The sequence below is a fragment of the Channa argus genome, chromosome 2, assembly GCF_033026475.1.
Source record: "Channa argus isolate prfri chromosome 2, Channa argus male v1.0, whole genome shotgun sequence".
NCBI lineage: Eukaryota > Metazoa > Chordata > Actinopteri > Anabantiformes > Channidae > Channa > Channa argus.
This window is the reverse complement of record NC_090198.1, coordinates 19,491,164-19,511,263: the sequence shown is the minus strand read 5'-3', so window position 1 is coordinate 19,511,263 and position 20,100 is coordinate 19,491,164. Positions and strand designations below refer to the sequence as shown.

General features: G+C 39.3%; 3 protein-coding genes across 6 annotated transcripts; 2 read left to right on the top strand and 1 right to left on the bottom strand.

The window, feature by feature from the left end:
- Window positions 1–552: 552 nt before the first annotated feature.
- On the bottom strand, window positions 553–5,155 carry blzf1 (basic leucine zipper nuclear factor 1). 3 transcript variants are annotated; one of them, XM_067496195.1, is made up of 8 exons: window positions 5,019–5,155; window positions 4,768–4,875; window positions 4,400–4,484; window positions 3,578–4,038; window positions 3,172–3,371; window positions 2,790–2,918; window positions 1,731–1,959; window positions 553–1,645 (listed from the first exon to the last, which is right to left on the bottom strand). In XM_067496195.1, the coding sequence occupies exons 3-8, from the start codon at window positions 4,416–4,418 to the stop codon at window positions 1,463–1,465; spliced, it is 1,221 nt and encodes a 406-aa protein (XP_067352296.1). In that variant the 5' UTR covers window positions 4,419–4,484; window positions 4,768–4,875; window positions 5,019–5,155; the 3' UTR covers window positions 553–1,462. The 3 variants fall into 3 exon arrangements, with proteins under 3 accessions (XP_067352296.1, XP_067352297.1, XP_067352295.1); XM_067496196.1 differs by having other exon boundaries at window positions 4,749–5,036; XM_067496194.1 differs by having other exon boundaries at window positions 4,768–5,036.
- Window positions 5,096–14,283, top strand: ercc5 (excision repair cross-complementation group 5). 2 transcript variants are annotated; one of them, XM_067496190.1, is made up of 15 exons: window positions 5,096–5,408; window positions 5,694–5,869; window positions 5,991–6,106; window positions 6,559–6,660; window positions 6,943–7,003; window positions 7,336–7,479; window positions 7,561–7,771; window positions 8,072–8,929; window positions 9,014–9,273; window positions 9,791–9,910; window positions 10,675–10,888; window positions 11,257–11,401; window positions 12,327–12,527; window positions 12,609–12,693; window positions 13,544–14,283. In XM_067496190.1, exons 1-15 carry the CDS (start codon window positions 5,321–5,323, stop codon window positions 14,069–14,071), a joined length of 3,309 nt encoding a protein of 1,102 aa, XP_067352291.1. In that variant the 5' UTR covers window positions 5,096–5,320; the 3' UTR covers window positions 14,072–14,283. The 2 variants fall into 2 exon arrangements, with proteins under 2 accessions (XP_067352291.1, XP_067352292.1); XM_067496191.1 differs by having other exon boundaries at window positions 12,609–12,761; window positions 13,544–13,778.
- Window positions 14,284–14,553: 270 nt separating this feature from the next.
- Window positions 14,554–17,946, top strand: mettl21e (methyltransferase like 21e). Its single transcript, XM_067496197.1, has 5 exons — window positions 14,554–14,859; window positions 15,911–16,056; window positions 16,150–16,267; window positions 16,346–16,443; window positions 16,913–17,946. The coding sequence occupies exons 1-5, from the start codon at window positions 14,796–14,798 to the stop codon at window positions 17,219–17,221; spliced, it is 735 nt and encodes a 244-aa protein (XP_067352298.1). The 5' UTR covers window positions 14,554–14,795; the 3' UTR covers window positions 17,222–17,946.
- Window positions 17,947–20,100: the final 2,154 nt, after the last annotated feature.

The following is a 20,100-nucleotide window of genomic DNA, read 5'->3' as shown; positions in this document are numbered from 1 at the left end:
GCCTTTTTCTAAGTTTCTAGCCTTTTTCTAAGTTTCTAATCTTCTTGACACTAGGAGCCATCTTTTCATTTAGCATGTGGTTGTATAAATGTGCATTCAGTTTATCTGTAGGTCTTCTTCACACCCTGTCCAGTTCACCTTTCCTTAAGAGCAATGTCTTTCCCTGTTTCTTCTGCAACCGGTTCAGCTCATGTTTCGTAACATGCTGGGGGTCTTGTACCATCTGCATTAAGATATGGTTTCTTACTTCAAATCCATGTGGAATCATGTTGCATTAGATACAAGGATAAAATTTAGAAAATCTATGGTGTTTTTTTTACAATGGTAATGCAATTAGCCTTAACTGGAAAAAGTGCTCACTTTTTGTTGCTCTAACATTGTCCCTTTGAGCCTGTTTTTGCTAACCTGCTGTTGTTTTTTAATGAATAAGATCAAATTCCCTGGACTTCAATTTATAATGTATTACAATAGTTCTGCTTAAATTTTTTAGATACTGTTTTACACTGAACAAGAAAGTGAGAAACCTATGTCTGTAATTTCATTCGATGTATAAATGATTTATAAATATTTTTATTTTGAATTAAACAGTCATTACTTTTTCATACAGATAAAACATAATATACAGCTGTTTAAAAAAAATTCCAAAAAGGCGTGTGCAGTTTATTTATCATCATATCAAAGTAGTATTCTGAGAGGGAAAAAAGCCTATGTAATGCACTACAAAAAACCCCCATAAGAATAACCTTTTTCAAAATAATTCCCTATTTTTCTTTTTAAAGAAACACAAAACAAAATTCTGTAAATAACTGGACATGTGTTTGGAGAATATCAGAGTCTTCTTTGAACAACACTGCTGCGTAAGAAGAGTTTGTTGTAGTACCATCAGATATTCTAACACTGGTTATTATAATGTCTTTAAAGCATGTAATATACAAAATGTTTTAATACAATGATTTTAAAATATGATAGTAGCATCATAATGATGAATTGGGAGGTCCCATCGGCATACTAGGACCCCTTTATATTATATTGTGTAGTCACAGTGCATGAGTGACATTAGCTGTAATTAGCTGATCTGTTCGTAGACTTACGAATAAACAAGTAAGTTAAATGTATAACACTTTAAATCAATGTTCAAGTGTAAATATACAGACACAATACTTGTCTGTTCACCATGTAACACTAACTCACCTTGACCCCCCCATATTGCAATCTGGTTTAAAATAGATTGCAATGGCTCTGACATAATTGTTCTCAAGTTGTACAAAAAACTAAAAAGCTAGTTATAACTTAAAACAATTATTTAAAACTGGAATTTAACACCCAAGCCTTCCATGTACTGAACTGGATGTCCTAGCAAAAACTTTTTTCACTTAATACAGAACAGCAATGTCCGCAGGGATGCACTCCTGTTCAGACCACCTGAAACAACCCCTGAGGCCGCACTGGTGTCAGACAGACCTCACAGCACCAGGATGTCTCCAGTACAGCGCTCACAGCAGTTAAAAGTAATGTTCTCATAGCGGGTATATGGGTGAAACCTGCCAATGCTCTTTTTATTGCTGAGAAAGTTTGAGGGGGTAGAGTCATTGATTGGAGAGTCCGCTGTGTTCTCTGGGGAAATTGGATCTAAAATCTTCAACACCTGAGAACGATAATACATTTGTATTCTTTTGGGTTTCATGAAAAATATTACAAAATAGTAATTCTGACAAAGATTTAGTTCATACCTTCTCAGCCATCTTCTCAGCTGGTGTGCTGCAGAGCTGCTCAGCTGTTGCACTGCTTCCCTTCACCACACTGTTGCTACTGCTGGTGTTGCCGAGCAGGTGGGAGTTGATGGCATCTGCTAGCTTGTGGTTGGCTGCTGCCAGTTCCCCTGTGCTAAGGGGCTGTGCACTGGGGTAGTAAGTCTGTTGTCTGCCCCACTGCAGAGACACCAGGAGCTGCTCTAAAGATCTGGCAACAAAGAAGAAAGCAATTGTCATGTTGTAGGGGAACACAAAGCCTTGAATGGTTTTAACCTTTATTATGTTTTCATGAGCAAGCTGGTTGTCACCGTTTCATTCATGCATTTGTATCAGAAGCTCATCTAACCCTTAAACATCATAAGTGTTGCTTGTTTTTTTCCTTTACGTCACAACATAAACGGGCCCTATTTGGATAAAAGTGTACACTATAAGAGAAGAATAATGAAAAGTTCATAGAAATTACTAAAGCACAAGTGCTTGCCTAGTTTACCACAGTAGTGTCTTTACATTATCTTATCCTCAGAGGTTTTACATTTTGAGAAGTCCTAATTAAGAATTTTCTAGGCTAGTCACAATTAGGTTTTTTTTTTGTGCTGATCCCCATCAACCTGTCCTTTAATACACTTACTAATAGAGGCTGATCTGATACTTCTATTTAGCTAATTATGACTCTGAAACGTTTCCTGCCTTAGTCCTCACCAGTGAAGAGTCATTTATTTTGTGTACCTGAAATGGTAGCACTTCCAATGCTGCACATAGCTGTAGTGCTGATTATGTTTGACCTTAGAGTAGCTCCATACAGCAGACTTTCTTCTTCTAATGCTTCTAATGCTACATGTAACATCTGTTTATCACACTCATAGAGGACAGCTGTCTGTGATTTAGAGATCCCCAGTTTAGAACTATGAGAGTAAGGCAGACTTTATTTTAGCAGATCTCTATTGATTAAAATATTCTCTAAGTGGCCCCTGTACCAATCCTTAGCATTGACCTGAACACATCCTTAATCTAATCATTATTAAATAGTACTTATATCACCTGTGAGTGAGTACCATGTCCCTGGAGAACTCTTCTCTCTCTAATAGCAGGTCCTGAATTGCTCCTTGTGCCTCTCTGATCTGTCTCTGCAGAGCTGCTCTGGCATTTGTCAGCTCCTCTGCCATGACTCTGAAAAGAAAAAAATAATTCAAGCTTTTATTTAACAGGATAAAAAAATAATCAAATATTTTATTGATCTTTAGCGACTAATAAAATTTATTTTGTCACTCTCCAGCTATCCTAAAAAATCTTTGACAGATGCATCACCACTCAAAGCATCTTTAAAGCCAAAGATAAGATCACAGCTGCCATTCCTTTATCTTTTTTCCTGTCATTTCCAACTATTTCTATGTGTCATACAAGGAAATTGACTATTTCATACCTGCTGGCAAGGAACTTGCTCCTCCAAACATCACACTGGATACTCATTCGCTCCAGCTGCTCAGTGGTGTGAGCCAGACTGCGGCCTAGTGCTTCATTTTCTAATATCAGCTGGTTCTTCTCCCGTGCTAGACGCTCAAAGTGGTACTGAAGGTCATCACCGACTGATGCCACCAGTAATTTCTTTAGCTCGCGATTCACCTGACACAGAGAGTTTAGAAAAGATGCCACTGTGTTATATTCCAGTATAATCCCTCAGAAAATCAAAGAAAAGATAAAATACAGTGGTCTCAATGTTAACTGTTTTACCTACACTTTTCAATACACTCTGATGGTTTGGACATATCAGAAAGCCATAAGCAGCATATAATAATAATAATAACACAAACTATTCTTTGGGGCTTTACCTCTGTCTGCACACGCAGCTGATTTGAAAGGCCTTCCTTGTCCTGCAACAGCCTGCGTTCAGAATTCTGCAACTTCTCCAGCTGTCCTCTCCAATCCTCCACCAGAGGCCGTGGGGGAGAGCCCTGCTCCTCCACATGTTGCCCAACCTCCCCTTTCCCTTCTGCAGGTCCTGTACGAGTGTTCCGGCTAATAGCAGCACGTGGGACAATAATCCTCACAGCCTCCACCTCTGTGCAAGCCTCTCGACTCACCTTACCCAGGTGCAGCACCCCGAGAGGCTGGGGAGCAAGGTGGGGACTGGGATGGGTAGATTTTGGGCTGTGTTTTGGGCTAGCCACCTTCAGCAGAGGAACTGCAGAAGGACCTGATAGCAGTACATCTGTTTTTACTTCCAGGATGGCTAGTGGTTTTTCAGTTTCCATGCCATCACCAGCACCTCTTACAGGCACACGGGCAGAATCTGGAAAATTTAAATTTAAAAAAAGGCCACGTTTACATGAATACGCCTCAATTGTATTGCTCAGGTAAACAGTTGATCCGCCACAGACAAATAGAGAACATCTCTCTGGCGTCAATACATGCCAAGCTAAGAAAATTTTCCGAAATAATTGTTTATTAATTAGCTGTGCAAGCTGGGAAAGACAAAATCGGTTTCCTGTTTAGTTAAACTTTAAATGCGTAGTTGCTAAACCGCAAAAGGAGATGGAATAAAGGCGATAGTGTATATTGTTGAACAAAATAGTCTCATCAATTTGTTGCTGATCAGGTAGGAAAGTGTAATTAAATGCACATACTGAACATTTATCGAAAACCATACCTACCTCTCACTGCAGCAGTCATGGTGGAGGTGGTGTTACCCCAGCTGAGAAAAGACGTCTAGCTGAAACCCTGGTGACTCCTATCGTCCTACGACAAAAATGAGGAAAGCACTTTGTTTTTGTTGACTTTTGAAAAGTTCGGTGTATGTGACATATCAAAGAACGCCGATGGTGAAAAGTCCTGGTTTCCAGATAACGCTGCAGGATAACATTAGCTAACTGGTAGCCAACCTGCTAACGTCAGCTAACCAGATTGAAACGAGTTCACGTTAACAACACACTTTACAGTGAGTTTAACGTTAACTGTACATTATCGGGCAAGTTAACAGATAGACGAAAAAAAAAAACATACCGAAAACCAACAGTCCTACCTCCTCAAAGAAATCCCAGCATTTTACCACCGGACACGTATGGCCTCTGACGTGTGAAAGGGTTATTATTGCCCTGAGTTCAGTCCTGCGGTAAAGTGTCGTCCTCTCCTTCAAATAAAAGGCACAGAAAGCCTGCTGCTCAGCACTATCGTAGAATCTAACTATACGTCGTGATTCTAACCTTAACATTAACAAAAACATATAAATTCAGTCATAGATTCAAGAAAGACAAGAAAACATGAAAGGCCAACCTCAGCATTAGAAAAACCGCTGCATAAAAAACCTTTCGCTGCAGTTTACGCCACAGAACTGATCCAAAATCAGTTGCTGCGTTTTTCCAAAAATCCTTCCTCTCCTAAGGTGGGGTGTAACAGCTGCGGAACCATTGTGCGTTGTCACGCTTTTCTTTACGGACAAATACGCTGTTACAAAGTGCCGCTGTGAAGTAGTTCACTGTGCATGTACTTCAATAGCTAGTTAACGTCTTTCTGCTTCTGTCAGTTTTCAATATTCACAGTATTTGAGGTGATGATATTTTGGGACTACTGTTATCATGGGAGTGCACGGACTGTGGAGGCTGCTGGAGAGCACGGGGAAACCGATCAGCCCCGAGACATTGGAAGGAAAGATCCTTGCTGTTGGTATCTGAACTTGATGATGGTCAGTTTCTTTGTCACCCCAAATCAGTTACATGTGAACGAATCGCGACCTTTCCATTAAGCTATAGTGTTTAAGTTAGAAGAAACACTATTTAATATACATTAAATTCCATCTTTTGAAGACTGGCAGACGTAGGCGCTTTAGTATCTGGAGTAAATATCTGTCAAATATTCAATTTCAAAACATTCCGAACTGTCTCTCTGTCAGATGTATTGAAATAACCCTCTGTCTTCGGATAAGTATTAACCTTAACCAGGCACCTCCAGACATCAGTATATGGCTGAACCAGGCTGTGAAGGGGGTGAGGGACCGTGAAGGTAACAGCGTCCAGAACGCTCACCTCCTCACCCTCTTCAACCGCATCTGTAAGCTGCTCTTCTTCCGCATCAGGCCAGTTTTTGTGTTTGACGGGGAAGCGCCACTGCTGAAGAAGCAGACTCTGGTAGGTCCAGTCATTGCTGGAGATCCACATAACCATAACCAGTTATCCAAACAATGCTAACAGATTTGGGATATTCCCACTTTTACTGTCACTTAATGTGGCTTTGACTGTGGCTCTGCAGGCCCTGAGGAGGCAGAGGAAAGAAGAGTTAACCCGGGAGTCCAAACAGACAAACGAAAAACTCCTCAAGACATTCCTAAAGAGGCAAGCCATCAAAGCTGCGCTTGGAGACAGCAGGTAAAGGACAGGAGAAATGTATGGATGCACTCGTGTCCAGTTGTCCCATCTCTGAAACCACAGAAGTTGTAGAAACTGTCTGTTGAAGCTTTTCCCATGTTTTAAGAACATGACATTTATACCCCAGGTTTGGACACTTTGCTCATTTTGCACACATTGTATTACATATTTATTTTATTTCTGGGTAGCTTATCATTTTTTTATCTTCCAATCCTATTCCAGTCTGTTCCAATCCAATCCATTATCCAATCCATCGTTATTTTTATCTCTCTTTTAATGCTTTTTATATAACAGTAATGAAGAAACACTGCAAAAAAAAATAATTTTGAATCTTTTTATAACTTGTTCCTCTGTGTGCTTCTGCTGTCTAAATAGAGCACTATCTGCCCTCTTTACTAGAGCCATATCAATGTTTGTTTCTGCGGTTTCCCTTTTTTTTTCCCCTGCTACAGTAAGGATGCACTACCCAGCCTCTCCAGTGTGAGGAGAAATGAGGTGGATGACTTGTATGTTCTACCAGCTCTGCCACCCTCAGAGGAAAACGACAAAAGCAGGTCAGAGGCTTGTTACAGGGTAATGTCTAGAGATTGTTGATAAAATAGTGATGAGTTTAGTCCTCCAAATCTGTAGCCCAAAACTGCTCTTTGCTAGACAAGGGGAGGCTGGAAAGCTTCACAAGTAATACAATTTCTTTAAAGTACTAATCGGAATTAAGTTTCATTTTCACTGTCCCCTTTATGTGAACAGAGTTTACAAATAACTAAATATTTGTTTCTTCAATCAGCAACGAGCTCACAAACTGTCTTCACAGTTTGTATTGTATATTGTTCTTGCAGTTCAGAAGAGGAAGAAGAGAGAGAGTGGGAGGAAATGGTTGATAGTTATAACACATATCAGGTAAAAGTAACACATGCACGCAAGCATCAAATTATATTGCACCGCTCACACCTAATATTATGGCTTCAGATAATTCTAACTGGGAGATAAATCAAAACAATATTATCATAAATGAGTAAATATTGTGACTAGCAGTCCTTCTCTGGTTGTAATAATGCAGTAATGTTACAGAAGAAAATTACAAATTTTATTCTAAAAGTACTAAATGTTTCCGTCATATATTATTTGTAAAGGATGGTTTAACTTCTTGAGGTGCTTGAATTCCAAAATGATAATCTCGCTCTTTTCTTTGCTAACTGACATTTGAAACATGATTTCTCACTGTGTCTCAGGGCGAATTGTACGAAGACCCAAACTCAGTGGACATCAACTCAGAGGAGTTTGCCAGCCTGCCTCCTGAAATGAAACACGAGATACTCAAAGACATGAAAGAGTTTTCTAAAAGACGCCGGACCATGTACCATAAACCGCCAAAGGTACAGTTCACTCTCATTCACACTCACACACCCCCACCCACACCCATCTCCCCCACTCAACACAGATTTCTCTTCGCTCAGCATTCAGGAGACTTTTCCCAGTACCAACTGGCCGGCCTGCTGCAGAGGAACCAGCTGAACCAGCGTCTGGAGGGGGTGGAGAAAGAGATGAGCGAGCAGAGGGTCGGCAGCGCACCACAGCTCTTCCAACAGGATGGGGACCAGCACAGTCACAGTGTAGAGTCACACAGACTGCTTTCAGAAGATCATTCGCACTATATCCTTATTAAAGGTGAGACAGCTACAGTGATATATTTACTCAGTGAAAGGCTAAAATCATTTCTCAGTGTATTAAAAAATAATATTAACAATTAAAAGTTAATTATCTCAAATAATTTATATTTTACATATCTGCTAGTAGATTTGGTGCCATATTTAAAACTGTATGAATCAGCAGTTGCTTGCATGAATATAATGAATGGTCCTTAGTAAGGATACAGTAGTAAAACAGACTGTATTGTCTAGACAAAAATCTAAAATTGCAAACTTAGCTTTATTTACATTTTCAAACACATCCATATTTCCTACACAGGCTCAACAAAAAATGCAACAGCCCCCCAGAGCCGACCTGCAGTTGCACCCTGGTCTGGAAGCTCCCTCTCAGGTTGCAAAAGACAAGCTGTAGACAGACCCGAGCCTCTGTGGAGACCTGTTTGTGAGGAAGAAGAAGTGCCGCTTACCTCCTCAGAAGACTCCAAACCCTCTGTATCAAAACCATCTCACGGAGACCGATCACCTCCCTCACCTCGTACACTCAAGGCAATCCAGGCTGCAATGAGTGACAGCTCAGATGAACTGAAGGCAGACGAGGATGAGAAGGATGACTCTGTATCCCCACGTACCCTTCTGGCAATCCATAAGGCTCTGGCTGAGGATGTAGATAGTGCAGCTGAATGTAAGACTCTAATCAGTAGCTCACCCACCAAACTGTGTGCACATACACACCATACTGTGACACACATGGCCATCAGCAACTCAAAGGAAGAGACAAAACCTGATGATCTGAAGTCTTTACCTAATGAAGAATCCGATTTAACAAGGAATCTAAAAAGCCAAAGTTTACTTGTGAAAGATCATTTGTTTATTAGTAGTTCCGAAGATGAGATGGAGGAAGTAATTGGTCAGAGAAATAAAGCACTTCGGTTTGCAGTGCCGCAGCAGCAACACGAGAGAGATCACGGGCTGATCACAGAGAAAGGGGACCTGCTTCAACCACAGGCTGCTGCTGCTTCCAATCAAAATGCTTTATCCATCAATGTCTCTACAGAGAGAGAGACAAATATTAATCATATACTACTAGAAGAGAGAAGTAACAAGTCTGCTGATGCTCTAGAACATCGACACACAGTTGACATGAAGTCAGAGGGCAGAGAGGAGAGCGAGTCAGAAGGTACAGTGAGCAACATGTCTTAGATCATACTTCTTTAATAAGTAGATGGGTTTTTTTTAAGTGTTTGTGTATGTTGTTACTCAGAGAGCTTCATCGATGTCTCAGAAGACGAATTAAAAGTGGAAGATGGAGATTATTCACCTCTTGTGGTTAAAGATACTTCTCCAACTGGAGTTCAAGAGGATGAGACCAAGAACAAAGAAAAAACTAAGGAAAGTTTTTATCTAGCTCCTAGATTAGAGGAAGAAGAGGACACAGTGAGAAAGAATGATGAAAAAGAGCTAAAGGAGGAAACAGAATTCAGCTCAACTCCAGCAGTCAATGAATGGGAACACATGGATGTGGTTAGTATTTCTGTCAGTATGGAACAATCTCTGACTGACTAAATCAGTCAACTAATGATTGCAACTATTTGATTATTTGCAATTTCTTTTTCTAGCAACATTATGTAATAGAATCTTTGCGAATGTGACAATTTGATGCTTTTTTTGTAATAAACTGCAGTTACTTGGATTAGACAAAACAAAGAATTTGAGGGTGTTATGTGAATAATAATATTAGAATTTCCTATTAAAACTTTCTAACATTTTATTCACTAAACAACAAATCAGTCGACCCAGAAAACACACGACTGCTTATTTGATAATGAAAGTAATTATAAGATGCTGCCCTACATCATAGCTTAGAGACTGATGCCTGATTTTAAAGGATTAGTTTGCTCAAATTACAGAGAAATACCTTGTGCTTTTGTTTAGTTTATTAAACAAAAGCACAAAGTAAAGTTATAACTCACATTTCAGGGGTGGAACAGGTAAAACAGAAATGCAGAAACTTTAAGTGTGTGTGTGTGTTGTACTGTAGGATGAGCTGGATGCTCTGGAGAGCTCTCTGCAGGTGGAGCAGAGCAACCTGAGGGAGCAGAAACTGCAGCAGGAGAGGATGGCAAACACAGTCACTGGACAGATGTACTTGGAGAGTCAGGTGTGAACCAAAGACTTGACAAACAAACACCTGCAGATACAGTACAGTCACATTTACACAGATCTTGTAAATGATCAGCTTTGATTAGAAGGATTAAAAAAAACATGTAAATACACAGTCCTGCTCTGTGTCACTGGACTGCGACATGACAATTCAGAGCAGGTGTGAGGCTGACTGGGAGATACATTTCTCTGTGCCTCTGCCAAAAGTTCCCAGAGCCATAATGTGCAGTTGGTTTTATGTCACAGTATCTGCTGGGAGTCTGGGTGTGGCTGTTAGTCTGTGTGTTAGCATGTCACTGTCTCTGTCAACTCACTCACACTTTTTAATGTCGCACCATGTGGCATTTTGTCCCCTCCATAAAATTACCACTAATATAATACCTTCTTTACTAATCCCCAGTCCTCACAAGGAATTTGATAATGATCTGTTAAAAGCAAAGGAATGTCTCAGTTGACAACAGAAACATGGATGTAATCCTCAATGCCTGAAAAATAAGCAAACTTTTTATTTTAATTTTATTTATATTTCTTATTTTATGTAGCAATTTGGCAAAGCTAGGGATTGAACTGCTGACCCTGTGATTGGCAGGTGACACAACTGAAACCTTGGAAATAGTGTTGTTTATTGACTTTTTTTATTATTGGAATTTATAATCAAAAACATATTTTAAAAGCTTTTATAATTTTAAATAGAGTGCAGGTAAAATCCACAATTCTTTACTTGTTTATCAGAGTAAGTGACTGTTTCTTGTTTGAAAACAGGAGCTGCTGCGGCTGTTCGGCGTGCCATACCTTGTGGCTCCAATGGAGGCTGAGGCTGAGTGTGCAGCCCTCGACCGCGCTGACCAGACAAACGGAACCATCACAGATGACTCGGATGTGTGGCTGTTTGGAGGCCGTCACGTGTACAAGAACTTCTTCAGCCAGAACAAATATGTTGAACACTACCAGTACTGTGACCTGCAGAATCAGCTGGGTCAGTGGTTGCCATCATCTGTGTGCTTTTTTTTTGTTTTTGTTTTTTTTTACATAAGCGATGTTCACCGGCTCTACTAAGGTTTTTTTGCTGCAGAGCTTCATATTTAGTTTTAATCAAGTAGTTGGTCAGTTGGAGTTATATTACAAAGGGTGGGGTGGGGTATATAGCTAAGATAACACATCACATCATAATACATCAGGAGGCTGATGTGATGTACTGATGTGAGGCTAATACTGCACATGTCAAAGACAGAGGTTTTTGTTGGTGGTGACTGATGGGCTGTCAGTGCACAAAGGTTTTCCTCACTGACTTAGCTTTATTATTTTTCCTTTGTATGATCTGTCCTGTCGCTCTCCCATTCTTAGGTCTGGACAGGACTAAATTAATAAATCTAGCGTATCTGCTTGGAAGTGACTACACAGAGGGTGTGCCAGGGGTTGGATATGTGACTGGCATGGAGATACTGAACGAATTCCCAGGGTCTGGGTTGGAGCCATTGACACAGTTCAGGTGTGTGCGTGCAGGCTTGCGTGCTTGTGTTTGTTTTGGACTTTTTTAGTCAGACAATTGTATATTTAATTTTTCTGACTACATGTGTAGATTTCAGCTTGTGGTTGTTAACAATCGCTCACACTAGATTCAGTTTGATGAGGACATGAGCAGGCCTACTTACTATTTTCCTTCATGATTTATCCTTTTGCAAGAATGTTTTTATGATTAAAATGAACGACAGAACTTTAACAACTATATCTTAGCTTTAACTACTCGTTCATACTTTGAGTTAGAAATTTAATTCAGTTCAACCAATTCACAAAATTCTCTACTTTTATTACTTGTATTCAACTTTTAAATCCCATCTATACGTTTCCAACTATTCAACTTTGAAGAAATTGAGAAATACATTGGTCTTTATGAAAGTGGAGATAAATAGTTGAATTCATCACAAACAGTTGTCTTTAACTTATTCTCATGGCCACAAATTTCTCACTAAATGGTAGACACACTTTTCCTCTTTTAAAAACCTTTACACCTTTTTGCACCTGAAAATTTCTTCATTGCCTCCACTTTAGTGGTTACAGTTACAACATTAGGATCCCCTATTGGTTTATGATGTGTGGGGTTTTTTTTGTTTGTTTGTTTTTTATCAAAATATAATGCTGAAAGTGGTATAAAGTGCTGATGGATCATCATGAAGTAACCACCTGTCAGCACATAAAATGGTTAAAATCTGAATTTCTGAATGAAGTTCGTAGTTTCTTTAGTAATAGGACACTCACACTGACTCACACAGATTGCGGTTCCCACATTTTTTACTCTACACTCATATTAACATCATTGCTTTCAGCAGTCTCCTCTCTCAGATTTGACACATTTTATGTGATTTGGGATTAAACCATTTACCTAATAAAGGCTGGTTATTGTTCTTGTTCTCTAGTAAATGGTGGGAAGAGGCTCAGGAAAAAAGGAATCTAGCAGGTGATCCTCGGGACACAAAGGTTAAGAAGAAACTAAGGAGCCTAAAACTGCCATCTGGGTTCCCCAACCCTTTAGTAGCTCAGGCTTACTTGCATCCTGCCGTGGAGCATTCAGACAGCTCCTTCAGCTGGGGACGCCCGCAGCTCGACATGATCAAAGAATATCCTTTCTGTTTGTGCGAGTGCATGTGTGTTTGTGTGTGGTCATGAATGTATGAATTCTTCCTTGATCGATGTGCCACCTTCTGCCTGAGTCGTTTTGGCTGGAGCAGTCAGAAGACAGAGGAGACTCTTCAGCCTGTGATTAAGCAGCTCAACTCCCAGCAGGTATCTAGTTCTCAGCTAGTGATTTCCTACCAGAGGTACTTGATGCCCATATATGCAGTTGCCACAGGGTATGTAAAAATCTCAACTGATTACCTAAAATTAAAAAAGGGCTATTAAAGAAAGAATAGATTTGGTGTGACCACACTTTGCTTTTAAAACATCTGCAATGTCCTTCTGTAGGTGCAGAGCTTTAAATCACTTGGCAGAACATCTGTAGAATATGTTCCAAGTTATTCCTTGTTACTGAAGCTCAGCTGTGATGGATTGTGTGGTGCTGTATGTTTAGAGTTGGCATTTCCAACCCTCGACATTTTTGTAAAAAACAGCTGCACATGGGGGTTGCTTAATCTTCCCAGAGTGATGGACTAGCTGTGGAAATGCAAACCACAATTTCCTTCACTGACTGGGAAAAAAAGGTACTAGTGGAAATAAACCTGTTGTCATGCTGCAGAATATAACTAAAAGCAATAGCTAAATGATTAACAGCTGAAAGTAATGGATAAACACTGGGATAGTTGAAATAGAAAACGAACAGTTGAAATTTCTTTCAAAAAATTTGTGAAAGCTGCAAATCAATTTACAAATTAAATATTTAAATATAAAAAACTCATACATGGTTTAATGTCCAACTTCTGCAAAAGAATGTGTAGTACAGATGTAAAATGTAGACATAGAAGCACTCTGTATGAAAACAACATAATAACATCTATTAATAGTTATTTGTCTTGTATAACAATTTTTAATCCATACATAGGGATGTATTTGCAGCATGTTAGTATGAAGCTGTACCTGACCACATCTTACAGGGACATAAACATATTATCACTAAATGTTTTTTCTTCTTTTTTAGACTCAGCTGCGAATCGACTCATTCTACCGTTTGGAGCAACAGGAAAAGCAGACGATTCGCAGCCAGCGTCTCCGCCGAGCCGTCACCTGCTTAAAGAGAAAGGAAAGAGAGGAAGGAGATGAGGACGAGGAGGACAGCGAGGAGGAAATGCATTCTCCATCCAAATCTAAGAAAGGGACGGCAGCAAACAAGAGTCTTATTAGAGGAAGAGAAGAAGAGGAGCAATCTGTGGCAGAAGGAGGGTTTCTAGGGTCACAGGTAGTTGTTGAATATCCTGTTACAAACGTCCAAGATGTCAGCAGCACCAGCAAAGAGTCACTCCCACTAAAGGCTGTTCCTCCGACTACTAAGTTTGAACCTCAGAGGGTTAGGAATAGCAGTGGCAGCAGCTCTGGTGAGGACAGCGATGGTGGTGTAAAAGTTGCTATGGTTACAGCCCGATCTGTGTTCCAAAGCAGTGGACGAGGCTGCAAAGCAAAAAGCAAAAGAGGGGTTATTAAAGGACAGAGAAAGGGGAAGAAGTTGTGACGGAAAAACAAAACCCTGAATTCAACATAAATGACCTCCATATTGATTGTCCATTGTAATAATGAACTCAGAAATGGTCAAACTCTCCCAAATAATGATTTTATATTTGGTCTTTATAAAGAAAATGTGTAGATGTACCACGAATTGACCGTTTTCTGTATTCTATATGTTGTTTACTGTCTAAAAATAAATGCGTGTTAGGAATGAAAATATTTTGTATAAATTGTTTTTTGTCAAAGTGTCTACAATAATGTCACTTGTCATTATTTGTGGTGATGTTTTTGGACCACAAATCCTTTCTTTATGTCAGTACCTTTCTAGGCCTGCATAAACTGCTAACCAAGCACTAACACATGCAGTGTGGTCTTATTTAAATTAAATAAGGTATGTTCTTTTCTTTCTGTCTGTCTAAATTTAAAACATTACCCCTCTTATTTCTGCTCCCCCAGTTCACAAGCCTGGCAGGGCACCTGTCACTGTCAGTCAGCTTTAGTGCATTAGAGAGTGGTTTAAGCATGCAAACAGAGCAAGAAATGTTAGACAAGTAGTTGGGAAAACACATATTTGTGTGTAACCTAAAACTATAAGAGGCAACAGCTACCAGACTAAAGATCTTCATCCAGATTGACTGAAATCCAAAACATTCGACTGGGATCACAGGCTAATCAGCAGCATTTGGCTGCTACAGGTTTTCTGTTTTGGGCGTTCTTGCCTTGCTGCTTGGATGCCTTCAGATATGGAGACTCCATCGTCCAAGACTACTGAGGATTCAAACACCAAACCCGAAGGCAAGAATTTGCAGTGATACACAACAGGAAACAGGAGATTTTTATTTGTTGTCTAAGTGGTTTTACTTGCTTGTTACGTGCTGCCAGTGTGGCTGTTCTCAGCAAGCTAACATTTCATAAGGTGTATGTACGCATCTCTAAGGTTACTGGAAATGCCAAAACACAGCCAAGCATTATTCTAGTGTCAGAGCCTGAAAGATGCATGGTGTTGATTAATTTTTGCAAACAACTGCTTGTTGATTACAAATAGTTATTTATACACACAAAAGCTTTAAACTAAAAACCCTCCAACCTCACCTAACTGTCTCTTTGTGAGAGAAAAGGTCAGGGGACTTCCCTGACCTTTTCTCTAAACCACTGTTACATAACTAAAGTTGTGTGTCAGATGTAGCTTTTTGCACTGACACATACCTGGAGTCCAACACACTGGCATAGCATTACAAACAAACAGAACCGGATCAGAGGAGCATTATGAGACTAAATGTGATTCATTTATAGGACAGTGAAGAAAACTTAAATCCAGTAATGTGATCTAAAAGAAAAACAGATTACTCATCTGTTGGAGTATTTCAATGTCACTTTAATGATGTTCACATGTGTACAAAAAAGAAAAGCCTACAAAATATGTACAGTGGTCCCTCAGCCTTATATTTCTGCTTAGTGATGTATATTTTTGGTTTGGCTTTTAAAATTACTTTTGATAATCATGTATTACAGAAATTTCCATAAGAGCTATTGTATTTTTTTTGGGACCATTGTTCCCCTTTGTACAGTGTTAATGTATGTCTGCATAATGTCTGTCTGCATAATTTATTCTGTGGAATTTTCCACTGCCATGTCACGTAATTGGATGCACTGGTATTTTAGACTGCAACTTCTGTAAATTACTAGTAAGAAGGCAGGAGTTACATGTGCTGTTGTTGCTGCAGAACTCCTAATGAACTGTTAATACCCACATGGTAGAAGACTGAACGGGATATTTCTAGTGTTTGGAAAACACTACAAACATTTTAAATTAATAATTGTTTCTAAAATCATTTGTCTCCCGTAGATGCAGAGCTAGCCAAAGCCATAATGGCTCGGCGTTTTCACCCCTCTGCCATTAGCCCTGAGACCTGGGAGGGATACATCTTTTCTGATCTGGAGATCCGTATCAAAGAGTCCACAGACCTCTATGGAGCTGTTCTCTGGCCCTCGGTAGTCACAAAGTCATGTGCATCAGGAATTAACTAGTATTACAATGACAAGTGCATCCCTGTCAGGAAATTAAAATCTTGTGTCCTCCAACAGGCTATTGTGTTGTGTCATTTTCTCGAGACAAACCAAGACAGATACAACCTGACAGACAAAAATGTTATTGAACTTGGAGCTGGAACTGGGCTCGTCACTATTGTCTCCAGCCTGTTAGGTAAGGATGAAAACAATAAAGTTATCAGATTTGGTACATGGTTTGATTTTCAGACTCTATTCTGGTTTGTGTCACCAGGTGCTAAGGTGACCTCCACTGACCTCCCGGAAGTGTTGGGGAATCTCGAGTACAATGTCATGCGCAACACCAAGGGACGTTGCAAGTACATTCCTCTTGTAGGTTTTTTGGTTTTATATTTCTTTTAGCGATATTCGACTTTCACTTGAAATAAATAAAAAATGTAAAAAGTTCATGCTACAGTGAAATGATATCATGAAAGTGGGGCATTTAAGAAGAAGCGTGCAATGGTAATTTCTTCTTCTAAAAATGTTTTTGAAACAAAAGCTAACAACAGTGTCAAAAAATGTCAATGTCTGAACATTTGAGCAGGGTCACATTTAGTGATCCTTTCATGGATCAGACACGATCCATGAATCACGTTGGGATTTTTGCGCTTAATTGCCTTGTTAAAGAACAGCATGCTATGCAATAAGTACTGAAACATTAAACAGTCGGACATCTGCATTCAAAGGCTTAGAGAAGGTCAAATTACGTTCACCTGTAAAGGTTATTTAAGTGCTTTCTGAAATTTCACCTGAAAGTTTCATGATGTATAAATAAACCTTATATCATGTATGTTTTCAGGTTACAGAGCTCATCTGGGGTCAGGAGGTGGAGCAGCATTTCCCACGAGCCACACATTGTTTTGACTATGTCCTGGCAGCTGACGTCGTTTACGCCCACCCTTACTTGGTTGAACTGATGGACACTTTTGACCATTTGTGCCAGGAAAACACACAGATCTTTTGGGCTATGCGCTTCCGTCTGGACCCAGAGAACAGCTTTGTGGATCGCTTTCAACAACGTTTCCACCTGGAAGAGCTGTATGACCTTCCAAGTATGAGTATCAAACTATACCGAGCCTGGAGGAAGGTCAAGAGGACCAAGGATTGAGGACTGAGCAGGGGCTGCTGCCTGAACTTAGAACACACAAACCTTTTTTTATTCTTGTGTCTCTGTGTCTGGGACTGCTGAATTAGGTAGATTGTCTTGCTTAGAATATCTTATTTAAAAGATGTCAAGTGTGTAGATCCATAGTGTTCATGGGTCTCAAATGTCTTACTGTCTCCTCTACACTGTGAACTTATGATTCACCAGCATCTCTTAATATTAAGATGTTGTCTATACTTTTGTGTTTACTAGAAACATATCATTATAACACAATACAATTTAACACCACCACAGCCTCCAATAGATTAAATCTGTCAGTGGCATTTAATACTTTAATGAACTGGCAATTTACTGTGTTTGGAGACACTCAAGGACTCTTCATGTGGTTGTTTTAGATAAGGCTTTCAACCCGACCATGACAAATGAAGAGAATAATGTCCCAAATGCTATTTTGGAGATCACATCAGTCAACAATCACTTCTTGTTCTTCATCTATCAGCAACACAATTGGGTGCTAGAGGCACTTGGACCGATTGAGATGTTTTCATCTTGTGATGTGACGTGAGCCAAGGGGACTGGATTTTCCGAATTGCTTTTTTAAGAGCTTGTGGAGTTTCCATATGAGGTCTATCGCCATGTCACTTCACTTAGACAATGTGATTAGGTTTTTGATAGGTTTCATCAAAGTTCCAGTTTTATCAAGAACTGGAGAAGCTTAATACAGATTATCCATGGCTCTTTAAAAACAAGCCCCTTCACTTTAAATCTGCTCATGGTAACAAAAGCCACGTCAGAGCTGCTGAAACTTTAGCCAGGTCTAACAATGTAAAGTTGAGCCTGACCAGCACATATAAAAATGTCTCAAATTGGACACAATTACACATACAACTTTTATATATATATATATATTTGGGGAAACAATACAGTCATTCAGTTCAGCTACTTATTTAGCTATCCATACAGACACTTTACTGTTGTATTCACTCCCACCTCCCACATATCATGGTTTTAAACTGAAAAGCGCAAAATGTCCTTGTTAGCACCAAACAACAGATAGATGTGATATTTGTAGCTGGAGGCAGGTAAAGTGCCAAATGTTTACCTCCCAAACTGGTGGAGACCAAAAACAGAGCAATGGGGGGTAAATATTGTACTTACTACATTATGTACCTGCTGCATGTATTAATAAAGACTTTCCATCAGCTTTAAAGGTGACAATATGTCAATGTTGTGTTCGTACTGTTATATTGCAATTTTTAATTGTTACCCACTGAAATTAATTCAAATGGTAAGGTTTGTTTTGGTGTACATAAAAGTAAAACTTAGATGCTTTTTTCTAACTTAGATGGTTTTCACATTTGCAGTTGTAAATATCCCTAAGTAATATGAACACAGATGATTTGCACATAGATTCTTAATGTTTTGGAAAGTCACCAGTAATCCTAATTATCTTGGAAAGACTAGGTTAGAGACACCTGTTTTTAATGTGACCTATTAAACTTGATATCTAATTTATGATTCCAAAATATTCAAACATTTACAGGGTCGTTTTCTGTACTCTCATTCCCTGTCTTTTTGCCCGTGTGATGACATGTTTGGCTGCAGAGGCAGAGAAGTTGTGAAGAGCTGGCATAAGGCTATGTTTTTCTAAACTGGATGGAGTGAGACACCAAGTATGATTGTAAAAAAAGTTTTCAGCCTTGCAAAGATATTGGATGCGTTTATCATTCTTTTAAAAGTCTTTTGATTTTAACAACAGTGATTAACAGTATGTGGAAAGAGACAAGAAAGAGACAAGAAAATATAACAACATACCAGCAAATTTAAAAAATTTGAAAAAACAAAACAAAAATGCCCTAAAATATGCATTCGATAGTTTAGAAATAGCATTAATAAAAATAATAAATAGAATGAGAAAGAAGAAGAAGATGACAATAAATTTTTGTCAATGATGTGACCTACTGGAAGCATATAAGTAATGAAAACAAAAGAAGGCCAAGTATGAAGCCTTGGGGAACCTCGATTCCAAGGGGCCAAAGATATAGAAGCACCAACAACAACAACTAAGTCCTGCTTTAAAACTTAGATCCAAACAGGTCTAAGGCAATATCCCTGAGGCTATTGTATTTTTTAAGATCAACCAAATCAAAAGCTAAACTATGGTCAATTTTTATTTACCAGTAGAAGATTACAAGCATCAGCCGGTAATATGAGAGTTTGAGCCTGAATAGTTATAAGTCTCTATATGTCAACCCTGTGACAAAACTTGTTCCCCACCTTTTGCCCAATGACAGCTGGGATAGGTTTCAGATGGAAGGATGGATGGAGAGTTACTTGGATGAGAGTTGTGTCAGTGTTTTGGGCAGTACAAAAACATTATTATTAAACCATGGTCTACAAAGTGCACTGCAACACATACAAAAGGCTGAAGGGTGACAATGTGGTGAATGACCTTTAGTTAAATGGTGGCTCTGGACTCTAATTCTATTGCTTAAGAAAGACACAAATTGATTACAAGCAGAGGGGCAGGCTCCAATTTTTTGGCTGTGATGGTTTCATTACATGATGGTTTCTGGAAACGGTGATTGGGGTAATAAAACTTCCTTTACAGCAGTTATAATATCCATTCTTTTAATACTTCATTTGAAATAAGCAGGAAGTTGTTCTTCCATTTTACATTTAACAATGCACAGAGAGACCGAGCTAGTGTACCTGTATTGCTGCCTATCATCAAGCTTTAAAACTTATCTTTTGTCCAAATAAGGCTCCTCCACACCAGCGCCACAGCGTAACAGTGACCTCACCCCTCATCCTTGAGCACTCAGGTTCTGGATGGTCTTGCATGGGTGGATTCATCTGGGCTGCATGCCAGTCTGATCCTG